Source organism: Papio anubis, chromosome 4 (assembly GCF_008728515.1).
Source record: "Papio anubis isolate 15944 chromosome 4, Panubis1.0, whole genome shotgun sequence".
NCBI lineage: Eukaryota > Metazoa > Chordata > Mammalia > Primates > Cercopithecidae > Papio > Papio anubis.
In genome coordinates, this window is record NC_044979.1 from 139447598 (window position 1) to 139471611 (window position 24014).

At 52.9% G+C, this 24014-nt stretch overlaps 1 protein-coding gene across 1 annotated transcript; it reads left to right on the plus strand.

The window, feature by feature from the left end:
• The first annotated feature begins 143 nt into the window (after positions 1-143).
• Positions 144-19853, plus strand: TFR2 (transferrin receptor 2). Its single transcript, XM_003918894.5, has 19 exons — positions 144-215; positions 1145-1433; positions 1711-1954; positions 2046-2232; positions 7868-8008; positions 8081-8192; positions 8298-8420; positions 9242-9358; positions 9495-9634; positions 10408-10571; positions 12252-12371; positions 13176-13258; positions 13346-13409; positions 13508-13575; positions 13662-13738; positions 13821-13905; positions 13991-14218; positions 14571-14711; positions 19137-19853. Exons 2-19 carry the CDS (start codon positions 1401-1403, stop codon positions 19404-19406), a joined length of 2397 nt encoding a protein of 798 aa, XP_003918943.1. The 5' UTR covers positions 144-215; positions 1145-1400; the 3' UTR covers positions 19407-19853.
• Positions 19854-24014: the final 4161 nt, after the last annotated feature.

Consider the following 24014-nt stretch of genomic DNA (forward strand, 5'->3'; position numbering starts at 1 on the left):
GTTGCTGGGGGGTAACAGTTGTGGTGGGAGGTGGGAGGGGCTGCAGGCTGCAGCGGAGGGGCGGGGCCTGGAGTGAGTGTGGCAGGAGGTGGGTGGAGCAGGAGGTGAAGCCTGGGGGAGCGGAGCAGGAGGTGGGGCCTGGTGGGCGGGGCCTCAGCGTAGGCCTCAGGTCGCAGGGGAGCAGCGCGCCTGAGCACCCCAGGACCTGCGCTCAGGTGAGCTGCGCTATGCCTTCCTTCCTGGGGCTCTTGGTGGTGACAGACATGGGGCGGGGCCTAGGGCGCCGGTGCATCCCAGCAGCTCGGAACTTCTCTGGACCTGAGTAGGAGTTGATGTTTCCGAGGGGAGACCCCAAAGGGAAACTTGGTGGGACCCTGAGCCTTCCTCTTGAGAGCTACTTGTCCTGGGGCCCTCGGAAGGGCTTGGGGACCTGTGCCCCCTGCCTGTTTAGCAGTTTGTGCCTGCCTGTGATGTGTTTCTGGAGTGAGGCTAACTGGCCTTTCATCAGCCTCAGAACCCAAAGAGGTAGAAACCCACGTGATCCAAGTCCTTTGGTGACCAAACAGGGGCTGGTGCCCAGGGAGCGCCATGATTTGTCCAGGGTCACTCAGCTCTGCCCACACCTTGACAGAGACTCTGATCACTCCTCCCCACTGACCCACAGATCCATGACCCCAGGACCCCCATCTGGGAGCTCTCGCTGGTCTCATCTGACCATGTGCTCCCACCTGTGCCCCTCCTTCTCCAGCAGCCAGAGGGAGTCTGAGAACCACCGTTCAAAAGAGACGCACATGCACACCACCAGACCAAACCCCCAAGTCACACCACTCTGGTGACTCCAGCTTAGAATGCCACTGGGGCAAGTGTCAGGGCAGGGAGGACAGCTGATATGTCATAGAACCTGGGCACTGGGGGACCCTGAAAGCCAGATAAGGAAGGGGCAGATGTCTTAGGGGTGAATCTTCCACCTGGGCATGGCGGGGCTGAGGAAGGGGTCCCCAGGATCCAGGGAGGGGTAAAAGCAGGAGAGGGGAGGGGCACCCATGTCTCTCCCCTCCCCCACTATCGGCCCCCTTCCCCCACCCCTGATGGGAACTAGGAGGCCAAAGTCCGCCCCAAGGTCAAAAAATTGATTGTTTTGCAGGGAGCAGGCAGGTGTGGGGCTGTGGAGAGACTGGCAGGGGAGAGTACAGCCGCTTGTGCTCTGGCCTGGACTGAGGGGCCACGTCTGGAAGGTTGGACTGAGGCCAGGACTGTGCCCCCACCCTTTGGGGTGGTAAGGAGCAGCCTTGGCTCAGGCTTTCTGCCAGGGCTGATAAGGGGCCCTCCTGGGGCTCCCACAAACGGTTTATCGGTTTATCGCTGGGGACAGCCTGCAGGCTTCAGGAGGGGGCACAAGCATGGAGCGGCTTTGGGGTCTACTCCAGAGAGCAGTAAGACCAGTGGGATTGGGAAGACCCCTTAGGCCTTCTCTCTACATCCCTCAGCCCCCTCCCAAGCCCCTGACGCTGGCCCCTCCTGGCCTGTGTCCTGACCTCGCTTCTTCCCACCCCTGCCCCTCTTTTCTAGCCCGCTCCCCTCAGTCCCTCCCCCACTCCCCCGCCACCATGCTTATTTGACACCCTTAAGTCACTGACCTCATTATTGCCAGATGCCTCCCCACCCCTCCCGGCCTCTTGCCCCAATCTCATGCCCACCTTGCCTGCACAGCAACAACTGTCCCCAAGATCCTCTCAGACCGTCTACCAGCGTGTGGAAGGCCCCCAGAAAGGGCACCTGGAGGAGGAAGAGGAAGACGGGGAGGAGACACTGGCCCACTTCTGCCCCATGGAGCTGAAGGGCCCTGAGCCCCTGGGCTCTAGACCCAGGCAGCCAAACCTCATTCCGTGGGCAGCAGCAGGACGGAGGGCTGCCCCCTACCTGGTCCTGACGGCTCTACTGATCTTCACTGGGGGTGAGAGTCGTTCCCCTCCCCCGAAGTAAAAGGCCTGGGCTGGGGGTCCAGAGGTGGACACAAAGAGAATCCCCATCTTGCCACCCACCAGCCTTCCTTCTGGGCTACGTCGCCTTCCGAGGGTCCTGCCAGACATGCGGAGACTCCGTGTTGGTGGTCAGTGAGGACGTCAACTATGAGCCTGACCTGGATTTCCACCGGGGCACACTGTACTGGAGCGACCTCCAGGCCATGTTCCTGCAGTTCCTGGGGGAGGGGCGCCTGGAGGACACCATCAGGTAGGGATGGCCCTGCCCCATCCTGTTCTAGAGTGTCCCTCCCCTCCTCTGCTCAGACTGGGCCTCCCTGCCTCCTCGCCAAGGCCTCTGGTGTCTGGGTCCCCCTCCTGAGTCCTCCCATCTGCCTCCCTGGTCCCCCTGTTCAGCGGTCCTGGGAAGGATGGCAGGCATTCGGAGCTGAGGTTCCAGGGGACTGAGGCTCTGAGGGTGGCATATTTGGGAGGTGAGGGAGCTGACTGTCTGAGATCAGAGGGGTCCAGCATCCAATATCAGACCTGACAGACCCAGAAAAGCCTTGAAAGCCTAACACAGGCGCCTAGATTTGGACCTGTGGCAGTAGCAGGGAGCGCTGAGGGGTTCTGAGAAGGTGCATTCTAGGGAATCAGAAAAACAAGCAAGCAAGCCTGGGCAATATGGCGAAACCCCGTCTCTACTAAAGAAAATACAAAAATTAGCTGGGGATGATGGCAAGTGCCTGTAGTCCCAGTTACTTGGGAGCTTGGAGGGGGAGGATTGCCTGAGCTGGGGAGGCGGAGGTTGCAGTGAGCCGAGATTGCACCACTGCACTCCAGCCTGGGAGACAGAGCGAGACTCTGTTTCAAAAACAAAATAACGGTGGGGCACAGTGGCTCACGCCTGTAATCCCAGCACTTAGGGAGGCTGAGGCAGGTGGATCACTAGGTCAGGATATCGACACCACCTTGGCTAACGCGGTGAAACCCCGTTTCTACTAAAAATACAACATATTAGCTGGGCATAGTGGCAGGCGCCTATAGTCCCAGCTACTTGGGGAGGCTGAGGCAGGAGAATGGCGTGAACCCAGGAGGCGGAGCTTGAGATCGCGCCACCGCACTCCAACCTGGGCAACAGAGTGAGACTTCCGTCTCAAAACAAAACAAAACAAAAACAAACAAGCAACAATAACAACAACAAAAAAAAAAAACAAAAGAAAAAGAAAAACAAGCAAGCAAATGCATTTGTGGGTGCAGATTCCGAAGCTAGGTCCACCCATAGCCCTCTTTTGGGAGGGGAGTAATTTTTCAGCGGATTCGCCTGAATTTTCTAAGTAGGTGATCAGCTGAGCTACAAATAGTAGAAGATGGAGATTCTGTTTTCCAATGCTTATACCTTCTAAGTTGTTTTTTTTGTTTTTTTTTGTTTTTTTTGTTTTTTCATTTCTCATTGCATTGGAGAGGACATTAATTTAAGGTAACAGTGGCAGTTAAAGGTATCTTTTCCTATTTCCTGACTTTAATAACAATGCTTTTATAATACTTTGCCATTAAGAATGAACTTTGCTGTGCTCCAGACAGCTTTTGAAAATGAATTAAGGAAGTTTCCTTTTATTCCTAGCTCACTGAGACATTTATTTATTTATTTATTTATTTATTTATTTATTTAATATATTTTTTGAGACAGAGTCTTGCTCTTGTCACCCAGGCTGGAGTGCAGTGGTGCAGTCTTGGCTCACTACAGCCTCCGCCTCCCAGGTTCACGCGATTCTCATGCCTCAGCCTCCTGAGTAGCTGGGATTACAGGTGCGTGCCATCACACTTGGCTAACTTTTGTATTTTTAGTAGAGACAGGGTTTTGCCATGTTGCCCAGGCTGGTCTCCAACTCGTAAGCTCAAGCGATCTGCCAAAGCACTTCGGCTTCCCAAAGTGCTGCGATTACAGGCATGAGCCACCGCGCCAGCCTCTTTTTTAATGTTTATATAGTAATTTGTGTTAATAGATTTCCTTATCTTCATGAGCTCAATGCTAACCTTGATCAAGGTGTATGATTACTCTTTTGATATGTTGCTGGGTTCACCTGCTGAAAGACCTTAAGTCTGTGGAATCAACAATGTTCAGGGCTTTATTTTTTCAGATGTGTGCCACTATGCCCAGCTAATTTATTTTTTCTTTTTTTGAGACAGAGTTTTGCTGTTGCCCAGGCTGGAGTGCAGTGGTGTGATCTCGGCTCACAGCAACCTCTACCTCCCGGGTTCAAGCAATTATCCTGCCTTAGCCTCCCGAGTAGCTGGGTTACAGGCACCTGCCACCACACCCGGCTAATTTTTGTATTTTTAGTAGAGGATTTCACCATGCTGGCCAGACTGGTCTCAAACTCCTGACCTCAGGTGATCCACCCATCCCAGCCTCCCAAAGTGCAGGGATTACAGGCATGAGCCACTGAGCCCAGCCTAATTTTTAATTTTTTTAGTAGAAATGAGGTCTCCCTATGTTGCCCAGGATGGTCTCAAACTCCTGGCCTCAAACAATCCTCCCACCTCAGTCTCCCAAAATGCTGGGATTATAGGCATGAGGCACCGCACCCAGCCTGCTCAGAGCTTTTAAATTAAATTACAGGCTGGGTGCGGTGGCTCAGGCCTGTAATCCCAGCACTTTGGGAGGCCGAAGTGGGCGGATCACAAGGTCAGGAGATCGAGACCATCCTAGCTAACACAGTGAAACCCCATCTCTACTAAAAATACAAAAAATTAGCTGGGCGTGGTGGCAGGCACTTGTAGTCCCAGCTACTCGGGAGGCCGAGGAAGGAGAATGGCATGAACCCAGGAGGTGGAGTTTGCAATGAGCCGAGATCGCGCTACTGCACTCCAGCCTGGGCGACAGAGCAAGACTCTGTCTCAAAAAAACAAAACAAAACAAATACAAAATTAGCCGGGTGTAGTGGCGCATGCCTGTTATCCCAGCTACTCGGGAGCCTGAGGCAGGAGAATCGCTTGAACCTGGGAGGCAGAGGTTGCAGTAAGCTGAGATCGCACCAGTGCACTCCAGCCGGTGCGACAGAGCGAGACTCCATCTGAAAAAAAAAGAAAAGATGCAGGGTGTGACCAGGGAAGTGGAGTGCCTGGACTGGAGGTGACAATGATGAGATAATTAATTCATTTATCCAACAAATATTTTGGGGGATCTACTATGTGGCAGGTGCTAAGCTAAGCAGGTGGTGGTGAGGTAACAGAGACTAAAACAGTTTAACTTTGTTCTCATGGTGCTTACAATCCACTGAAGAAAACCAATACTAAACTAACAATCATTCACGACTACATAATTACGACTGAAATCATTGCTTTGAAAGAAAAGCAAAGGATGTGAGGCTCAGTGTGGTGGCTCACATCTGTAAGCCTAGCACTTTGGGAGGCTGAGGTGGGAAGATCGCTTGAGCCCAGTTTGAGACCAGCCTGAGCAACATAGAGACATCCTGTCTCTTAAAAAAATAATAATTTGGCCGGGCACGGTGGCTCACGTCTGTAATCCCAGCACTTTGGGAGGCCAAGGCAGGTGGATCTCCGAAGACAGGAGTTTGAGACCAACCTGGCCAACATGGTGAAACCCTGTTTCACCCTTTTTAGTCTCTACTAAAACTACAAAAAAAATTAGCTGGGCATGTTGGCGGGCACCTATAATCTCAGGTACTTGGGAAGCTAAAGCAGAAGAATCGCTTGAACCTGGGAGGTGGAGGTTGCAGTGAGCCGAGATTGTGCCATTGCACTCCAGCTTGGGCAACAAGAGTGAAACTCCATGTCAATAATAATAATAATAATTTAAAAAAATAAAAAATTAGCCCGGTGTGGTGGTGCATGCCTAGAGTCCCGGCTATTCAGGAGGCTGGAGCAGGAGGATGGCTTCAGCTTAGGAGTTCAAGGTTGCAGTGAGCTATGGTCATGCCACTGCACTCCAGGTTGGGTGACAGAGCAAGACCCTATCTCCAAAAAAAGAAAAGAAAAGGGGCTGGGCGCTGTGGCTCTCACCTGTAATCCCAGCATTTTGGGAGGTGAAGGTGGGCTGATCGCCTGAGGCCAGGAGTTCAAGACCAGCCTGGCCAACATGCCAAAACCCTGTCTCTACTAAAAAAATACAAAACTAGCTGAGTGTAGTGGTGGGCGCCTGTGGTCCTAGCTACTCAGGAGGCTGAGGCAGGAGAATCACTTGAACCCAGGAGACAGAGGTTGCAGTGAGCCAAGGTTGCACCACTATACTCCAGCCTGGGCGACAGAGTGAGACTGCGCCTCAAAAAAAAAAGAAAAAGAGAAAAAAAGAAAAAGAAAGAGAGAGAGAGAGAAAGAAAGAAAGAGAGAGAGAGAAAGAAAGAAAGAAAGAAAGAAAGAAAGAAAGAGAGAGAGAAAAGGGTGTAAGGAAAGACTATAACCAGGGTCCTGATTTAGACTGCAGTTCAGGGAAGGCTTCCTTGAGGAACTGACGAGTCCAAACTGACAGGATGAGTAATTTGCCAGGCAAAGAGACTGTGGAAAAAATATTCAGGTCAAGAGTCACCACTTGCGAAGGGTCTGAAATGGAAGACGGTGGCCTCTTGGAGGAAAGGAAAGACGGTCCACGTGGCCGGTGAGGTGGATGTAGCTCAGGCCCTAAAGGGCCTTACTGGCTACTTTAACTGTTTTGAATTTCATTCCAAGAGGAAAGAGAGAGAACTGGAGTGTTTTGAACAATATAGTATCATTAGACTGGAGGGATTTTTTTTTAAGGTTGGGTGTAAAGAATGGAGTTGATTGTACTCATGAGACCATAATACAGTGTACGCATTGGTTGGTGAAAGGACCTTCCTTTCCCATTAATTTTCCTGCCTCATCTCTGAGTGATCCTCCCCACTCCCCTCCCCATAAGCACCTCATCTCATGCTTTTGATGTGTGCCTTTAAATATACATATGAGGCGGCTCGCAGTGGTTCATGCCTGTAGTCCCAACACTTTGGGAGGATCACTTAAGGCCAGGAGTTCAAGACCAGCTTGGGAAACATAGCAAGACTTCCTATCTACAAAAAATTTTTAAAAATCAGTGGTTGGTGGCGTACACCTGTAGTCCCAGCTGCTCAAGGAGGCTGAGGCAGGAGGATGGCTTGAGCCCACGAACCAGTGATTCCCCTGGGTACCTTGGTGTAAAGTGTCTCCATGAGGCCCACTTGGAGGATAGGGGAGATGAGGAGGGTCTCTGCCTGCCCAGTTAGCTTTTTTGAAGAAAAGTGTTTGGGTGTCTGGTGTGTGTGTGTGTGTGTGTGTGTTGACGTGGGAGGGAGCGGGGTTAGGGGGAGAGAGTTTGGCTTGAGCCGGGAAGAACCTACAGGATGATGGGCAGGACTCCCAGCTATGGGAAGTCAGGTTTTAAGCAGAGGGAGGTCTTGAGATTCTCGGGGGCCGCCCTGGTAGTGATGGGAGAAAATGGGTCTGTGGAGGGCCCTGCACGGTGGCTCACGCCTGTAATGCCAGCACTTTGGGAGGCCGAGCCGGGCAGATCACCTGAGGTCAGGAGTTCAAGACCAGCCTGGTCAACATGGTGAAACCCGTCTGTACTAAAAATACAAAAATTAGCCGGGCATGATGGCACCTGCCTGTAATCCCAGATAGGAGGGAGGCCGAGGCAGGAAAATGGCTTGAGCCAGGAAGGCAGAGGTTACAGAGAGCAAGAGTGGGCCACTGCACTCCAGCCTGGGCCACAGAGGGAGACTCAGACTCAAAAAAAAAAAAAAAAAAAAATAGCGTCCACAGGGAGCGCTCTTTTCCTAAACTCAGGAACCCCTCGCTGCCCCGACCCTGGAGACCCCACGTCTCTGGCATCCTTCCCTCTTCTCTCCCTCTCCTCCGGGCACTCAGAAAAGTCCCCACCTCTCCCCGCTTAGGCAAACCAGCCTTCGGGAACGGGTGGCAGGCTCGGCCGGGATGGCTGCTCTGACTCAGGATATCCGCGCGGCGCTCTCCCGCCAGAAGCTGGACCACGTGTGGACCGATACGCACTACGTGGGGCTGCAATTCCCGGACCCGTGAGTGGGCGCGGGCGGGGGCCGCGCGGGAGGGGGACGCGGCTTGGGGCGCTCACCAGCCCCGCTCCCCAGGGCTCACCCCAACACCCTGCACTGGGTCGATGAGGCCGGGAAGGTCGAAGAGCAGCTGCCGCTAGAGGACCCTGACGTCTACTGCCCCTACAGCGCCATCGGCAACGTCACGGTGAGCCCCTCTTGCCCGCTCCTAGGATGGGGCGCGGCACGAGCCCTTTCCTGGGTCTCGGAGTTGGGACGCGGGGAGCGTGCCTCACCGTCCTCTTGTCCCCAGGGAGAGCTGGTGTACGCCCACTACGGGCGGCCCGAAGACCTGCAGGACCTGCGGGCCAGGGGTGTGGACCCAGCGGGCCGCCTGCTGCTAGTGCGCGTGGGGGTGATCAGCTTCGCCCAGAAGGTAAGTGCCCCTGGACAGAGTGAGGGCGTGGGCCTGGGAACCGGAGGGTCGGACTGCCAGTGAGAATGGTTCAGGGTGCTGTGAGAAGGAGACAGGAAAGAAACATGTGGATGGTAAGAAAATATAAGCTGGGAACAATGGTTCTCACCTGCAATCCCAGTACTTTAGGAGGCCAAGACAGGAGGATCGCTTGAGGCCAGGAGTTCAAGGGCAACACAGTGAGATCCCCCTCTCTACTAAAAAAAAAAAAAAAAAAAAAAAAAAAAAAAAAAAAAATTCTTTATTTTATTTTATTTTAGTTAGCTGGGCTGGTGGCACGTGCCTGTGGTCCCAGCTACTCTGGAGGCTGGGGTGGGAGGATCCCTTGAGCCCAGGAGTTCCAGGCTGCAGTGAGCTATGATCGCACCACTGCACTCCAGCCTGGGCAACAGAAAGGATTCTGTCTCAAAAAGGAAAAAAAAAAAGAAAGAGAAACAGAGAAGGGAGGCAGGGAGGGAGGGAGGAAGAAAAGAAGGAAAATGTTGGCTGGTCTGGGAACTGAATCAGAAGGAAAAAAAATTTTGGCTGGGAGCAAATTGGGGGTTGGGGGAAATCAGATGGGGAAGGGAACAGGAATATGGGGTACCATGGGGCCCGGTGGTGTTTGAGGGCTGCCCAGGAGCTGCTGAGGTTGGGAAAACACAGGCCAGGTGGTGGCCCCACACCCTCTCCGTGGGATGGACAGTTGCAAGCAAAAGCCTTGCCATTTGCTGGTTTCTCCTGCCCTTATGAATCTGGTTTTTTTCTGGGAGAAGGAGTCCTCTAGTCATCTTCCTCCCCAGGTGACCAATGCTCAGGACTTTGGGGCTCAAGGAGTGCTCATATACCCAGAGCCAGCGGACTTCTCCCAGGACCCACACAAGCCAAGCCTGTCCAGCCAGCAGGCTGTGTATGGACATGTGAGTCTCGGGAGGCTGGCCCTGCGGTTCCTGGGTCCCGAGGCCACACCTTCTTGCTCAGAATGGGGCTGGCATGTTTTTCATTTTTCCTGAAAGCCCAACTCACAGCTTTGCGTGGGCACCCCTTTCCCCGCAGGTGCACCTGGGAACTGGAGACCCCTACACGCCTGGCTTCCCTTCCTTCAATCAAACCCAGTTCCCTCCAGTTGCATCATCGGGCCTTCCCAGCATCCCAGCCCAGCCCATCAGTGCAGACATTGCCTCCCGCCTGCTGAGGTGAGGGGAGTATTGGGGACCAGGAGAGGAGGAGGCAGAGAGAGGGAGGCTGCGGCGAGGCCACAGGGTGACTGTGGGTGAACTAGAAAAAGGTGACTCTTGTTTAAGGCTGCAGTGAACCATGATTACACCACTGCACTCCAGCCTGGGAGACAGAGAGACCCTGACCTTCTTCTTCTTCTTCTTCTTCTTTTTTTTTTTTTTTTTTTTTTGAGATGGAGTCTTGTTCTGTCATCCAGGCTGGAGTATAGTGGTGCAATCTTGGCTCACTGCAACCTCCACCTCCTGGGTTCAAGTGATTCTCCTGCGTCAGCCTCCCGAGTAGCTGGGATTACAGGCGTGCACCACCACACCAGGCTAATTTTTGTACTTTTAGTAGAGAATTTCACCATGCTGGCCAGACTGGTCTCAAACTCCTGACCTAGTGATCCGCTTACTTCGGCCTCCCAAAATTCTGGGATTACAGGTGTGAGCCACCATGCCTGGCCGAGACCCTGACTCTTAAGAAAAAAAAAAAAGTGACTCTTCTGGACAGACACGGCCTTTCTCCAGGATTCACTGTCTGGCAACTGAAGTTCCCACTGGATTGCACACCTACCTCAGCTGAGAACCGTCCAAGGCAGCCCTGACTGCCCTGCCCTGCCTAGGCAGGGTCCAGAGGCAGCAATCTGGAGCCAGAAAGGGTGGGAAGGAAAGAAAGAAGGAAGAGAGTGATTTGAACTCTTCTGGGTCTCTCTACAACTTCCAACCCTTTCTGCCTTCCTCCTCTCCAGGAAGCTCAAAGGCCCTGTGGCCCCCCAGGAATGGCAGGGGAGCCTCCTAGGCTCCCCTTATCACCTGGGCCCCGGGCCAGGACTGCGGCTAGCGGTCAACAACCACAGGACCTCCACCCCCATCAACAACATCTTTGGCTGCATCGAAGGCCGCTCAGAGCCAGGTATGCTGTGTGTCCAGTATCACTCACAGCTTGTGGTGGGCTGGGGGGAATTTCTGCCCATACATCCTGGCAAGATAGGGGGCTGGTGCAGGAGGCCCCAAGAGGGGACAGGAGTGGTGCCCAGAGGAGGGAAGCTGGCGAGTTGAGGCTGAACTGGGTCTGATGGTGGCAGCAGTGAAGAGACCTCACCTTCCAGCCTGTCTAGTGAATGGGGGTTGTTGCCCAGTAGTGAGCTCCCCAGCACTGGAAGTGAGCAAGCCTAAGTTGGATGATGTTGTAATAGAAACTCAAGCAAAGGCTGGGTGTGGTAGCTCACACCTGTAATCCCAGCACTTTGGGAGGCTGAGGCGGGTGGATCACTTAAGGTCAGGAGTTCGAGACCAGTTTGGCCAACATGGTGAAACCCCGTCTCTACTAAAAATACAAACATTAGCTGGGCGTGGTGGCAGGTGTCTGTAATCCCAGCTACTCCAGAGGCTTGGACAAGAGAATTGCTTGAACCTTGGAGGTGGAGGTTGCAGTGAGCCGAGATTGTGCCATTGCACTCCAACCTGGGCAACAGAGCAAGACTTTGTCTCAAAAAAAGAAAAGAAAGAAAGAAGAAAGAGAGAAAGAGAAAGAAAAAGAAAGAAAGACAAAAAGAGAGAGAAAGAAAGAAAGAAAGAGAAAGAAAGAAAGAGAAAGAAAGAAAGAAAGAGAAAGAAAGAAAGAAAGAGAAAGAAAGAAAGGAAGAAAAAGAAAGGAAGGAAGGGAAGAAAGGGAAGGAAGGAAGGAAGGAAGGAAGGAAGGAAGGAAGGAAGGAAGGAAGGCACTCAAGCATGAAAGAGACATCAGATCAGTTTAGATAGGACAGATGGCCCTTTCAAGCGTAGCTGGGCATGGATGGCAGTGGAGAATCAAAGTAGGTAATTGAAGATGGGGCAACAAAGCCAAGACTCTGTCTTCACAAAATATTTAAAAATAAAAGAAATTGGCAGGGTGCAGTGGCTCGAGCCCGTAATCCAGCACTTTGGGAGGCTGAGGCGGGTGGATCATGAGGTCAGGAGATCGAGACCATCCTGGCTAACACAGTGAAACCCCATCTCTACTAAAAATACAAAAAAATTAGCCGGGCATGGTGGTGGGCACCTGTAGTCCCAGCTACTCGGGAGGCTGAGGCAGGAGAACGGCGTGAACCCAGGAGATGGAGCTTACCGTGAGCCAAGATCGCGCCACTGCACTCCAGCCTGGGAAACAGAGTGAGACTCCGTCTCAAAATAAATAAATAAATAAACAAACAAACAAACAAAAGAACTTAGCCGAGCATGGTGGCACACATCTGTGGTCCCAGCTACTTGGAAGGCTCAGGCAGGAGGATGGCTTGAACCAGGGAGTTTGAAGCTGCAGTGAGCTATGATCGCATCACTGCACACTCCAGCCTGGGTGACAGAAACCCTCTAAGTCCAGAATGACCGCAGGCACCCAGGTGACCGCAGGCACCCAGGTGAAGGAGTGTGCCATCCAGGGAGGGCCAAGAGGGGAGAGGTGCCCTCTTTAGGGACTGGAGGGACTACAGGGCTGGGGTTGCCCAAATGTGATGGGCTGAGAGATACAGGCTGATGGAGGATGCCCCCAGGGTACAGGGGGTAGACTTTGGGTACTGCCAGTGTCAGAAGTGTGTCCCAAACATCCCCTCCCCAGATCACTATGTTGTCATCGGGGCCCAGAGGGATTCGTGGGGCCCAGGAGCAGCTAAATCCGCTGTGGGGACAGCTATACTCCTGGAGCTGGTGCGGACCTTTTCCTCCATGGTGAGCAACGGTAAGGTCGGGGTCAGGGCCTGGGCCTGGGCTAGGCAGCGGTGGACCTGTGACCCGAGGAGGATAGGGCAGAGAGGCAGTGAGGGACACAGACTGGCCAGTGGTCAGTTGGACCTCGGCATCCACATTGTACCTGAGTGGCCCTGGGCCAGTCACTTCACCTATATTTCCTCACCTAAAATGAAAGTGAGGCCGGGTATGGTGGCTCACGTCTGTAGTCCCAGCACTTTGGGAGGCCGAGGCAGATGGATCACCTGAGGTCAGGAGTTCGAGACCAGCCTGGCCAACATGGTGAAACCCTCTACTAAAAATACAAAAATTAGGCAGGTGTGGTGGAGGGCGCCTGTAATCCCAGCTACCAGGGAGGCTGAGGCAGGAGAATCGCTTGAACCTGGGAGGCGGAGTTTGCAGTAAGCCAAGATCGCACCACTGCACTCCAGCCTGGGCAACCGAATGAGCCTCCGAAAGAAAGAGAGAGAGAGAAAGAGAGAGAGAGAGAGAGAGAGAGAGAGAGAAAAGAAAGAGAAAACAAAGAAAAGAAAAAAGTGATATGAATGATAATCATAGTCCATGGGTCTGTGTCAAGATTAAGCATGTTGGGTTGGACATGATGGCTCATGCCTGTAATCCCAGCACTTTGGGAGGTCAACGCAGGAGAATCTCCAGCCTGGGCGAGAGAGTGAGACCCTATCTCAGAGAGAGAGACAGAGAAGCAGAGACCCTGGGGGATCAGGGCAGAAGAAGACAAAGAGAGGGCCTTTGCTTGGCCTATGCTAAGCCTGTCCTCCTTCCCCTCTGCCCCCAGGCTTCCGGCCCCGCAGAAGTCTCCTCTTCATCAGCTGGGATGGCGGTGACTTTGGGAGCGTGGGCTCCACAGAGTGGCTAGAGGTGATGTGGGGTCCTGGGCAGGTCGTTAGGCAGTGGGGAGAGGTGGGGGCGGGGGATTCCCACTCCACACTGGTCACCCACCCACAGGGCTACCTCAGCGTGCTGCACCTCAAAGCCGTAGTGTACGTGAGCCTGGACAACGCAGTGCTGGGTGAGCCGGGGCAGTGCCACCACCTGGCCCCCTAGGGTCCACCCTTGCCTTTGGGGCTAAGCCCTGAGCCTGGCATCCCTCCCCTCCCCTTTTTCCAGGGAATGACAAGTTTCGTGCCAAGACCAGCCCCCTTCTGACAAGTCTCATTGAGAGTGTCCTGAAGCAGGCAAGAGCACCCCAGGAATAGAGGGTGAAGGGGAGTAGGTTGGGGGGAGGAGCAGAGCGTGATCAGTGCCCTCCCCCCAACCCCAGGTGGATTCTCCCAACCACAGCGGGCAGACTCTCTACGAACAAGTGGTGTTCACCAATCCCAGCTGGGATGCTGAGGTGTAAGTTGTGGGGGTAGGGAGAGCTGGGGAGAGATGTGGGGGAGCCTGAACCCACAGATCCCTCCAACCTGCCTGCCCCCAGGATTCGGCCGCTACCCATGGACAGCAGTGCTTATTCCTTCACGGCCTTTGTGGGAGTCCCTGCCGTTGAGTTCTCTTTCGTGGAGGTGAGACGTCCTCCCCCTGCCCCAGACACAGCGCTAGTCTCTCAGCCTGTCTGCCTCTGCCCCAGCGTCCACCCTGTCCTGGCAGGACGACCAGGCCTACCCGTTCCTGCACACAAAGGAGGACACTTATGAGAATCTGCATAAGGTGTTGCAAGGCCGCCTGCCCGCCGTGGCCCAGGCCGTGGCCCAGCTCGCAGGGCAGCTCCTCATCCGGCTCAGCCACGATCGCCTGCTGCCCCTCGACTTCGGCCGCTACGGGGACGTCGTCCTTAGGCACATCGGGAACCTCAACGAGTTCTCTGGGGACCTCAAGGTTCAAGAGGCCCACCCTGCTCTTGGCCTCTGGGAGTGGGAGGCACTGCCCAGGCCAGGGGATCCGGCCCCTTCTCTCTGCAGTCCCTGGGGTCTAGGTCCTCTCTGGCAATCCAGCCCTTTAACCCCCTGCCTCCAGTCTCCCAGCCCCCAGCACGTGCCATCTCCCAACCTGGCAGGTGCAGGATCTTCTCCTCACTCCCTTCATCCACCCCCAGCACTCTGTCCTCGTCTACCTCCTCCCTCCTGCCAGGTCTAGCCCCCTCCCCTATGCTAGGCGGGGGCCCTTGTCACCACGCTAGGCGCGGGTTCTGGCCCCTGCCGCCAGCCCCAGCCCGCGCCTCCGCCCCCAGGCCCGAGGGCTGACCCTGCAGTGGGTGTACTCCGCGCGGGGGGACTACATCCGGGCGGCGGAGAAGCTGCGGCAGGAGATCTACAGCTCGGAGGAGAGAGACGAGCGACTGACACGCATGTACAACGTGCGCATAATGAGGGTGAGGCCCCGCCCCTCTCGCCCCGCCCCCAGTGTCCTGCCCCTCCCCTGGGGCTCCGCCTCCCGGACCTGGCCCGGTCTGCGAGCTCCTCTCTCCCCCGCCTACACAGTCCCGGTCCTCTGGGTGCTCTCTTCCCAGTCCTGGAAGCGCAGTGCTCATAGATCGGTCAGGCTGGAGGACGCGAGCGATCAAAGTGATGAAATGGATAGGGAAGGCCAGCCCTTTAGCCACAGTAGCCTGGTTTACGCCTGGCAGAATTGGGACAACTTACCCTCCCTCACCTCTCCTCGCTGACTCCCCTCCTATAGCTCCCACTGCCTCCTCGACCCTTCTGGAAAGAAAAAGCATGTCCACACTTGTCCACAGTACAAGGTTACAGACTGGGAAGTGCAAAACGCTAAAGATATTCAGAGTATAGAGAGTTGTTTTCCTTCTGGCAATGAAATGGGTGAAATCCAGAAAGGCTGCCTGGAGGAGGTGTCAGGTGAAAGTTAAGAGCTTATTCCTTCACCAATCCCTTCTGCTTAGCTTTGAATCCTTTGCAGCCCGCACCCCACCTCCAGTTCCAACTCCTCCTCTTCCTTGCATTTCCTCACTCCAAGAACTCAACCCCTCAACCCTTTGATCTCAAGAAATGGGTGAGTAGAGACTGTGGCCATGGGGAAAGGTCTGCAGGGCAAAATAGTAAACAGGATAGTCTTCAGTGAGTGTGAGATGAGCTGGGAACTGCAGTGTACACAGAGTCACGTGTGCACATGCACTCACGGTTTTCAGAGTGAGCATGGCTACCCCTTGGAGGCTCATGTTCTCTCTCCTCCTTGCATTTTCCTGCTTGTGCCCTCTGCCTGTCCCCCTTGACCATTTACAAACCTATTGCTCTTGCTCATTCTCCCTTGCCCAGACTAGAGTGCAGTGGCACCATCTCTGCTCACTGCAACCTCCACCTCCTGGGCTCAAGTGATCTTCCCACCTCAACCTCCCTAGTAGCTGGGAGTACAGGCACATGCCACGACAGCTGGCTAATTTTTGTATTTTTTGTAGAGACAGGGTTTTACCGTATTGCCCAGGCTGGTCTCAAACTCCTGGCCTCAAGTGATCCTCCCACCTTGGCCTCCCAAATTGCTGGGGTTACAGGCGGTGAGCCACTGCATCTGGCCTTCTCCTCTCCTTCTTATATCTCTCTCTCCATTCACTCTTCTTTTCTCTTTGTCTCCTCTACTGTGACACGGGTGACCCTGGGGTGAGGCAATAGATTGGATATGGTTCATTCTCATTCACAGATCTTGGTTTAACCTCAGCTGTGTCAGCATCCAGAAGACAAAAAGACACCCTCTTTTCAAAGTTGCCATACCCCTGTCCCCACCAGGGATAAAAGGGACCTGTGTGTTAGACGCAAGACTTAGGCCAGGCACAGTGGCTTATGTCTGTAATCCCAGCACTTTGGGAGGCCAAGGTGGGTGGATCATCTGAGGTCAGGAGTTCGAGAACAGCCTGACTAACATGGAGAAACCCTGTCTCTACTAAAAATACAAAATTAGCCAGGCCTGGTGGTGCATGCTTGTAATCCCAGCTACTCAGGAGGCTGAGGCAGGAGAATCGCTTCAGCCCGGGAGAGATAGGTTGCGGTGAGCCGAGATCGCGCCATTGCACTCCAGCCTGGGCAACAAGAGCGAAACTCCGTCTCAAAAAAAAAAAAAAAAAAATGCATTACTCAGGCCAGGCTCAGGGATGGAGAGGGAAGGACTCAGGACTTCAGAGCCTGCAATAGGTTTGGGTCAGACCCAGTGAATTTTGTGGCTCTAGACCAGGGATTGGTGAACTACTGCCATTGGCCAAATTGAAACTGCTGCTTGTTTTTTGTTTTTTGTTTTTTCTGAGACAAGGTCTCACTCTGTTGCCCAGGCTGGAGTACAGTAGCATGATCTGGGCTCACTGCAACCTCCGCCTCCCGGGCTCAAACAATCCTCCCACCTCACCTCAGCCTCCTGAGTAGCTGGGACTGTGAGGACACACCACCACACTCCGCTAATTTTTAAGTTTTTTTTTTTTTGTTTTTTTTTTTTTGAGACGGAGTCTCGCTCTGTCGCCCAGGCTGGAGTACAGTGGCCGGATCTCAGCTCACTGCAAGCTCCGCCTCCCGGGTTTATGCCATTCTCCTGCCTCAGCCTCCCGAGTAGCTGGGACTACAGGCGCCCGCCACCTCGCCCGGCTAGTTTTTTGTATTTTTTAGTAGAGACGGGGTTTCACCGTGTTAGCCAGGATGGTCTCGATCTCCTGACCTCGTGATCCGCCCGTCTCGGCCTCCCAAAGTGCTGGGATTACAGGCTTGAGCCACCGCGCCCGGCCTTTTAAGTTTTTTGTAGAGATGGGATCTCATGATATTGTCCAGGCTGGTCTCGAAATTCTGGGCTCAAGCGACTCTCCCACCTCAGCTTCCCAAAGTGCTGGGATTACAGGCGTGAACCTCTGCTGCCTGTTTTTATAAATAAAGTTTTATTGAAACATGGCCATACTCATTGGTTTTCATACTCTCTATGGCTACTTCTGTGTAATAGCAGCAACGTTAAGTAGCTGCAATAAAAGCAGCATATTTAGGCCAGCAAAGCCTAAAATATTTACTATCTGGCATTTCGCAGAAAAAGTTTGCTGACCTCGGCTTTAGATTGTGACTTGGATCTTGAAGAACAGGCAGGACGTGGGTTGATGCAAAGTAAAGAGGACATTTCAGGGTGGAGAGACCCAGAATTTGGGTGTGACAGTGAAATCAGTCTGGTTTTACTTGGTAGCAGGGTGTGGACCAGCAGAGCCAGAACAGGGGCCCCATGGAGAGGCAGAGGGGAGGGAAGCACCAAATGGGGTTATCAATCAACCGTGGGGAGCCTTGAACACCAGGGTTAGAAGTTTGGATGTTAAGGGTGTTAGCATCAAGGAAATTAGGGAGGTTTTTGAGCAGAGAGGTGATGTGAGCAAAGGGGAGTTTTTATTTTTATTTATTTTTCTTTATTTGTTTTTTGGAGACAGTATCTTACTGCTGCCCACACTGGAGTGCAGTGGTGCGATCCCGGCTCACTGCAATCTCTGCCTGTCAGGTTCAAGCGATTCTCCCACTTCAGCCTCCTGAGTAATTGGGACTACAGGCACGCACAACCATGCCTGGCTGTTTTTTGTTTTTGTTTTGGTTTTGTTTTTTTTTGGTAGAGAAGGGGTTTCATCATGTTGGCCAGGCTGGTCTCAAACTCCTGACCTCAAGTGATCTGCTCACCTCAGCCTCCCAAAGTGCTGGGATTACAGGCATGAGCTACTGCGCCCGGCTGGGAGTTTTTGTTTTTCTGTTTTTCTTTTTCTTTTCTTTTTTTTTTTTTTTTGAGACGGAGTCTCGCTCTGTCGCCCAGGCTGGAGTGCAGTGGCGCGATCTCGGCTCACTGCAAGCTCCGCCTTTTGGATTCAAGCGACTGGGTGAGGAAGGAAGACTAAGGAGAACTACATGTAGGCTTAAGGGTTCTAGAGATAGAAAGAAGGGGAGGCCTGGCTCGGCGGCTCATGCCTGTAATCCCAGCACTTTGGGAGGCCGAGGCAGGTGGATCACGTGAGGTCGGGAGTTCGAGACCAACCTGGCCAACATGGTGAAACCCCCGTCTCTACTAAAAACACAAAAATTAGCTGGGCGTGGTGACGATCGCTTGAACCCGGGAGGTGGAGATTGCAGTGAGCTGAGATCGCGCCATTGCACTCCAGCCTGGGCGACACAGCGAGTCTCCGTCTCGAAAAAAAAATAGCAAGAAAAGAAAAAACAAGTAAAAGAAAAAGCACAACTGGTGCAGTTTTGTTACAGGTATAGTAATTATGCAAATAAAGCAAAAAGAAAAAGAAAAACAGAAGAGAAGCCCAGCTGGTGAACATATCCTACCTAGCCACTGGTGACGTCACAGGATGGCTATTCCTGATTGGGCAGCCAAAGGGAGGTGGGACTTAAGGACGCTTTCAACTCGTATTTATTCAGCAGGTAGTAGGTCCCAGGCTAGATTAGAAAATCGCCTGTAATCCCCGCATTTTTGGAGGCCGAGGCGGGCGGGTCACTTCAGGTTAGGAGTTCGAGACCAGCCTGGCCAACATGACGAAACCCCGTCTCTACTCGAAACACAAAAATTAGCCGGGCGTGGTGGCGGGCGCCTGTAATCCCAGCTACTCTGGAGGCTGAGGCAGGAAAATCACTTGAACCGCGAAGGTTGCAGTGAGCTGAGATCGCGCCACTGCACTCCAGCCTGGGCGACAGAGCGAGACTCGGTCTCAAAAAAAAAAAAGAAAAGAAAAGAAAAAAAAAGAAAACAGAAAAAAACAAAAAGGCTGGCTGGCGGGAAGTGCGATTCGGGCCTTTGCTCCAGAGCCTGAGCCCCCCACCCTGACCTGATCCCCCACTCTGCGCAGGTGGAGTTCTACTTCCTTTCCCAGTACGTGTCGCCGGCTGACTCCCCGTTCCGCCACATCTTCATGGGCCGCGGAGACCACACGCTGGGCGCCCTGCTGGACCACCTGCGGCTGCTGCGCTCCAACAGCTCCGGGACCCCCGGGGCCACCTCCTCCGCTGTCTTCCAGGAGAGTCGCTTCCGGCGTCAGCTAGCCCTGCTCACCTGGACGCTGCAAGGGGCAGCCAATGCGCTTAGCGGGGACGTCTGGAACATTGATAACAACTTCTGAGACCCTGGGGATCCTCAGATCCCCCTGTCCCCTTGTCGAGAGCTCCTCTGCTCCTCGCTTCAATGATTCAGGGTCAGGGAGGTGGCTCAGAGTCCACCTCTCATTGCTGATCGATTTCTCATTACCCCTACACGTCTCTCCACGGAGCCCAGACTGCAGCACAGATATCCACACACCCCAGCCCTGCAGTGTAGCTGACTCTAATGTGATGGTCATACTGTCGGTTAATCAGAGAGCAGTATCCCTTCAATCACAACCCCTTCGCCTTTCTGGGGTCCTCCATACCTAGAGACTAGGCCTTGGGACCTGGCCAGCTCTCTTAGTGGGAGAGATCGCTGGCACCATAGCCTTATGGCCAACAGGTGGTCTGTGGTGAAAGGGGCATGGAGTTTCAATGTCAATAAACCACCTGATGTCAATAAACCATCTGGTGACATCTGTTATTGATAAGTGCCTTCATGCTTCTTCCTCACCCTCATGCCCATCCCATCCCATCATCCCTTCCTGGAGACCTAGGAAAGGATTAGGCAGAAGGGACCAGAGAGGGTGCACACAGGAACGCTGTCTCCATGGGGAAAACTGAGCTGTTTCTATCACTTAAGGAAACTGCCTAAGGAAATATTGAAGGCCCTTTCTCCAAAGACCACCATAAAGCAGGTGGTCTTTGGAGAAGGGGCCTTCAGTATCCTTTTTTGTTTTTGAGACACAGTCTCACTCTGTAACCCAAGCTGGAGTGCAGTGGCACAATCTCGGCCCACTGCAACATCCGCCTTCCGGGCTCAAGCGATCCTCCTGCCTCAGCCTCCCGAGTAGCTGGAACTACAGGTGTGCACCACCATGCCTGGCTAAATTTTTTTTTTTTATTTTAGTAGAGACGGGGGTTCCACCATGTTGCCCAGGGTGGTCTTGAACTCCTGAGCTCGGGTGATCTGCCTGCCTCAACCTCCCGAAGTGCTGGGATTACAGGCATGAGCCACCACACCCGGCCAGTATCTTGTCCTGGGATGAGGAATGGTTACATAATTTGCAAGACCTGCTGCAAAATGAAAAGGCAGGACCCCTTGCTCAAAAGCAGAAAGAAGCTAGGCATGGTGGCTCATGTCTGTAATCCCAGTGCTTTGGGAGGCTGAGGCGGGAAGGTCATTTGAAGCCAGGAGTTCAAGACCAGCCTGGACAACATAAGGGAGAACCTGTCTCTACAAAAAATAAAAAACTTTAGCGGGGCATAGTGGTGTGTATCTGCAGTTCTAGCTACTCAGGAGGCTGAGGCAAGGCAGGGATAATTTGAGCCCAGGAATTTCAGGCTGCAGTGAGCTATGATCAATTCATTGCACTCCAATCTGGGTGACAGAATGAGACCTTGTCTTAAAAAAAAAAAAAAAAAAAAAAAGACAGGAACAAAGCTTTTTTTTTGTTTTTGTTTTCTACAATTTCTCAACCTGTCATGGTATTCTTTTATTTGATATTTAATGTTGCACTCCCTTGGCCATGGGGACACACTTTCAAAACATAAATTCATGCTTGAACCCGGGAGGCAGAGGTTGCAGTGAGCCGCGATCATGCCACTGCACTCCAGCCTGGGTGACACAGCAAGACTCTGTCCCAGGGAAACAAAAATTATTAAGAATTTCAAGGCTGGCACAGTGGCTCATGCCTGTAATCTCAGTACTTTGGGAAGCCAAGGTAGGCAGATTGCTTGAGCCTAGGAGTTCTGGAGCTGCCTGGGCAATATGGCAAAAACTTATCTCTACAAAAAGTAAAAAAATTAGCCGGGTGTGGTGGCACACACCTGTAGTCCCAGCTACTCTAGGGTGCTGAGGTGGGAGAATTGCTTGAGCTTGGGAGGCGGAGGTTGCAGTGAGCTGAGATCGTGCCACTGCACTCCAGCCTGGGCAACAGAGTGGGAGAGTGGAACCCTGTCTCAAAAAAAAAAAAGGCCGGGCGCGGTGGCTCAAGCCTGTAATCCCAGCACTTTGGGAGGCCGAGATGGGCGGATCACGAGGTCAGGAGATCGAGACCATCCTGGTTAACATGGTGAAACCCCGTCTCTACTAAAAAATACAAAAAACTAGCCGGGCGAGGTGGCGGACGCCTGTAGTCCCAGCTACTCGGGAGGCTGAGGCAGGAGAATGGCGTGAACCCGGGAGGCGGAGCTTGCAGTGAGCTGAGATCCGGCCACTGCACTCCAGCCTGGGTGACAGAGCGAGACTCCGTCTCAAAAAAAAAAAAAAAAAGAAAGAAAAGAAAAAGAAAGAATTTCAACATAACAATCTCAGAGCATAAAACCCCAAGCATAGCGCCCCTTTCTGAGCATGGGGCCCTGTAAGACTCCAACAATGGTTACACACATTAGATGATTGGCCCTGCCTGGAACATCCTCCAGGATCTCCCTACCCCCTTTTTCTTTTAGATGTAGTCTCGCACTGTCATCCAGGGTAGAGTACAGTGGCGCGATCTCGGCTCATGACAACCTCTGATTCCCAGGTTCAAGCGATTCTCCTGCCTCAGCCTCCCTAGTAGCTAGGATTACAGGCGCCTGCCACCACGCCCAGCTAATTTTTTTTTTTTTTTTTTTGTATTTTCAGTAGAGACAGGGTTTCTTGGCCAGGCTGGCCTCAAACTCCTGACCTTGTGATCTGCCCTCCTTGGCCTCCCAAAGTGCTGGGATTACAGGTGTGAGCCACTGTACCTAGCCAGGATCCCCACTGACCAGTCTTTGTCCATTGAGGATGGAGACATTGAAGTGTAAGCTACCAGAGGCGGGAAATTCTAAGTGCTGGCACCGTGTACCTTTAATCACAGCTTCAGGAGGCTGTGGTCCTGACAGCTCTTCAAGACACTGGGAAGTAAACGCCTCTTGGTCTAAGGCTTGGGATGCCACAGGGCTCTGGGTTTCAGGATGCAACTGTCCCCTCCTTAGCCCCCTAAGCTTGACTTCTTAGGTTCTCAGAACCCTGAATTAGGATCAGAGACCTCCTGAGCTATTTGCTTCCCTGACATACAGTCCAGACAAGTGTTCCAAAGCACTTTCTCAACGCTTCTTCACTTTGTCCATTGCTCCCTGTGGTAGACAGAATAATGATCTGGACAAAAATGTCCACATCCTAATCCCCAAAACCTGTGAATGAAGTCCCAAAAATGGACATTGCAGATGTGATCTTGAGATGAGTGAATTAAGGATCTTTTTGTTTGTTTGTTTGTTTGTTTCCTTACTTATGAGAAATTTTTAATTTGAATTCAGCCTCCAGAGTAGCTGGGACTGCAGATGTGAGCTACCACGCCCAGCTAGGTTTTTGTTTTGTAGAGATAGAGTCTCACTATGTGGTCCAGGCTGGAGTGCGGTGCTGCAATTATAGCTTATTGTAGCCTCAAACACCTGGGTTCAAGAGATCCTCCCATCTCAGCCTCCTGAGTAGCTGCAACTGCCAAGTGTGAGCCACCATGCCCGGCTAATTAAAAAAAAAAAAAAAAAAAGCCAGGCGCAGTGGCTCATGCCTGTAATCCTAGCACTTTGGGAGGCCGAGGCGGGCCTGAGGTCAGGAGTTTGAGATCAGCCTGGCCAACATGGTGAAACCCTCTCTACTAATTATACAAAAATAAGTCAGAGGTGGTGGCGCACATCTGTATTCCTAGCTACCAGGAAGGCTGAGACAGGAGAATTGCTTGAACCCAGGAGGTGGAGGTTGCAGTGAGCCGAGATTGCACCACTGCACTCCAGCCTGGGCGACAGAGCAAGACTTTGTCTCAAAAAAAAAAAAAAAAATTTTAGAGATGGGATCTTGCTATATTGTCCAGGCTAGTGTTGAACTTCTGGCCTCAAGCTCTTCTCCTGCTCTGGCCTCTCAAAGCACTGGGATTACAGGTGGGAGCCCCTGCCCCCAGCCCTTCAGAAAGCCTTCTTGACCACACCAGTAACAAGGTCTTTTCACAAGTACTCAAAGGACCATTAACCTATGTGGCACCTCAAATGCGTTTTGGGGACCTGGGCACATCCAGGCTGTTGTGAATGGATATCTTCCATACACATGTAATTTAGCAAAGAGCTGTCCCCAGACTCCTGTTCACAAATGGCACACCCATTCTCCATGCAGTATCAGGGCCACACCCCACTGCAGCCAGCTCTGGGTGTGAGAGGTAGAAGACTCCCAGGGTAGTGGAGCAGGTCCCAGTGCCCCTAAACTAAAGCTGGAACAACTGATCACCTTCCAGTGCTCTGACAGCCTGGGTCTTTTTTTTTTTTTTTTTTTTTTTTTTTTTTTTGAGACGGAGTCTCGCTCTGTCACCCAGGCTGGAGTGCAGTGGCCGGATCTCTGCTCACTGCAAGCTCCGCCTCCCGGGTTTACGCCATTCTCCTGGCTCAGCCTCCCGAGTAGCTGGGACTACAGGCGCTCGCCACCTCGCCCGGCTAGTTTTTTGTACTTTTTAGTAGAGACGGGGTTTCACCGTGTTAGCCAGGATGGTCTCGATCTCCTGACCTTGTGATCCGCCCGTCTCGGCCTCCCAAAGTGCTAGGATTACAGGCTTGAGCCACCGCGCCCGGCCCAGCCTGGGTCTTAATAATATTATCTTGCTGATCTTTGTTCCCAGTCAACCATCTGCCCAGAGTCA

Coding starts and splice junctions, on each gene's coding strand:
- TFR2 (XM_003918894.5), top strand. CDS start 1,401: ATGGAGCGGCTTTGGGGTCTACTCCAGAGAGCA. Junction 8,009..8,080: donor GGGCTGCAATTCCCGGACCC/GTGAGTGGGCGC, acceptor CCCGCTCCCCAG/GGCTCACCCCAACACCCTGC. Junction 14,712..19,136: donor ACAACGTGCGCATAATGAGG/GTGAGGCCCCGC, acceptor CACTCTGCGCAG/GTGGAGTTCTACTTCCTTTC.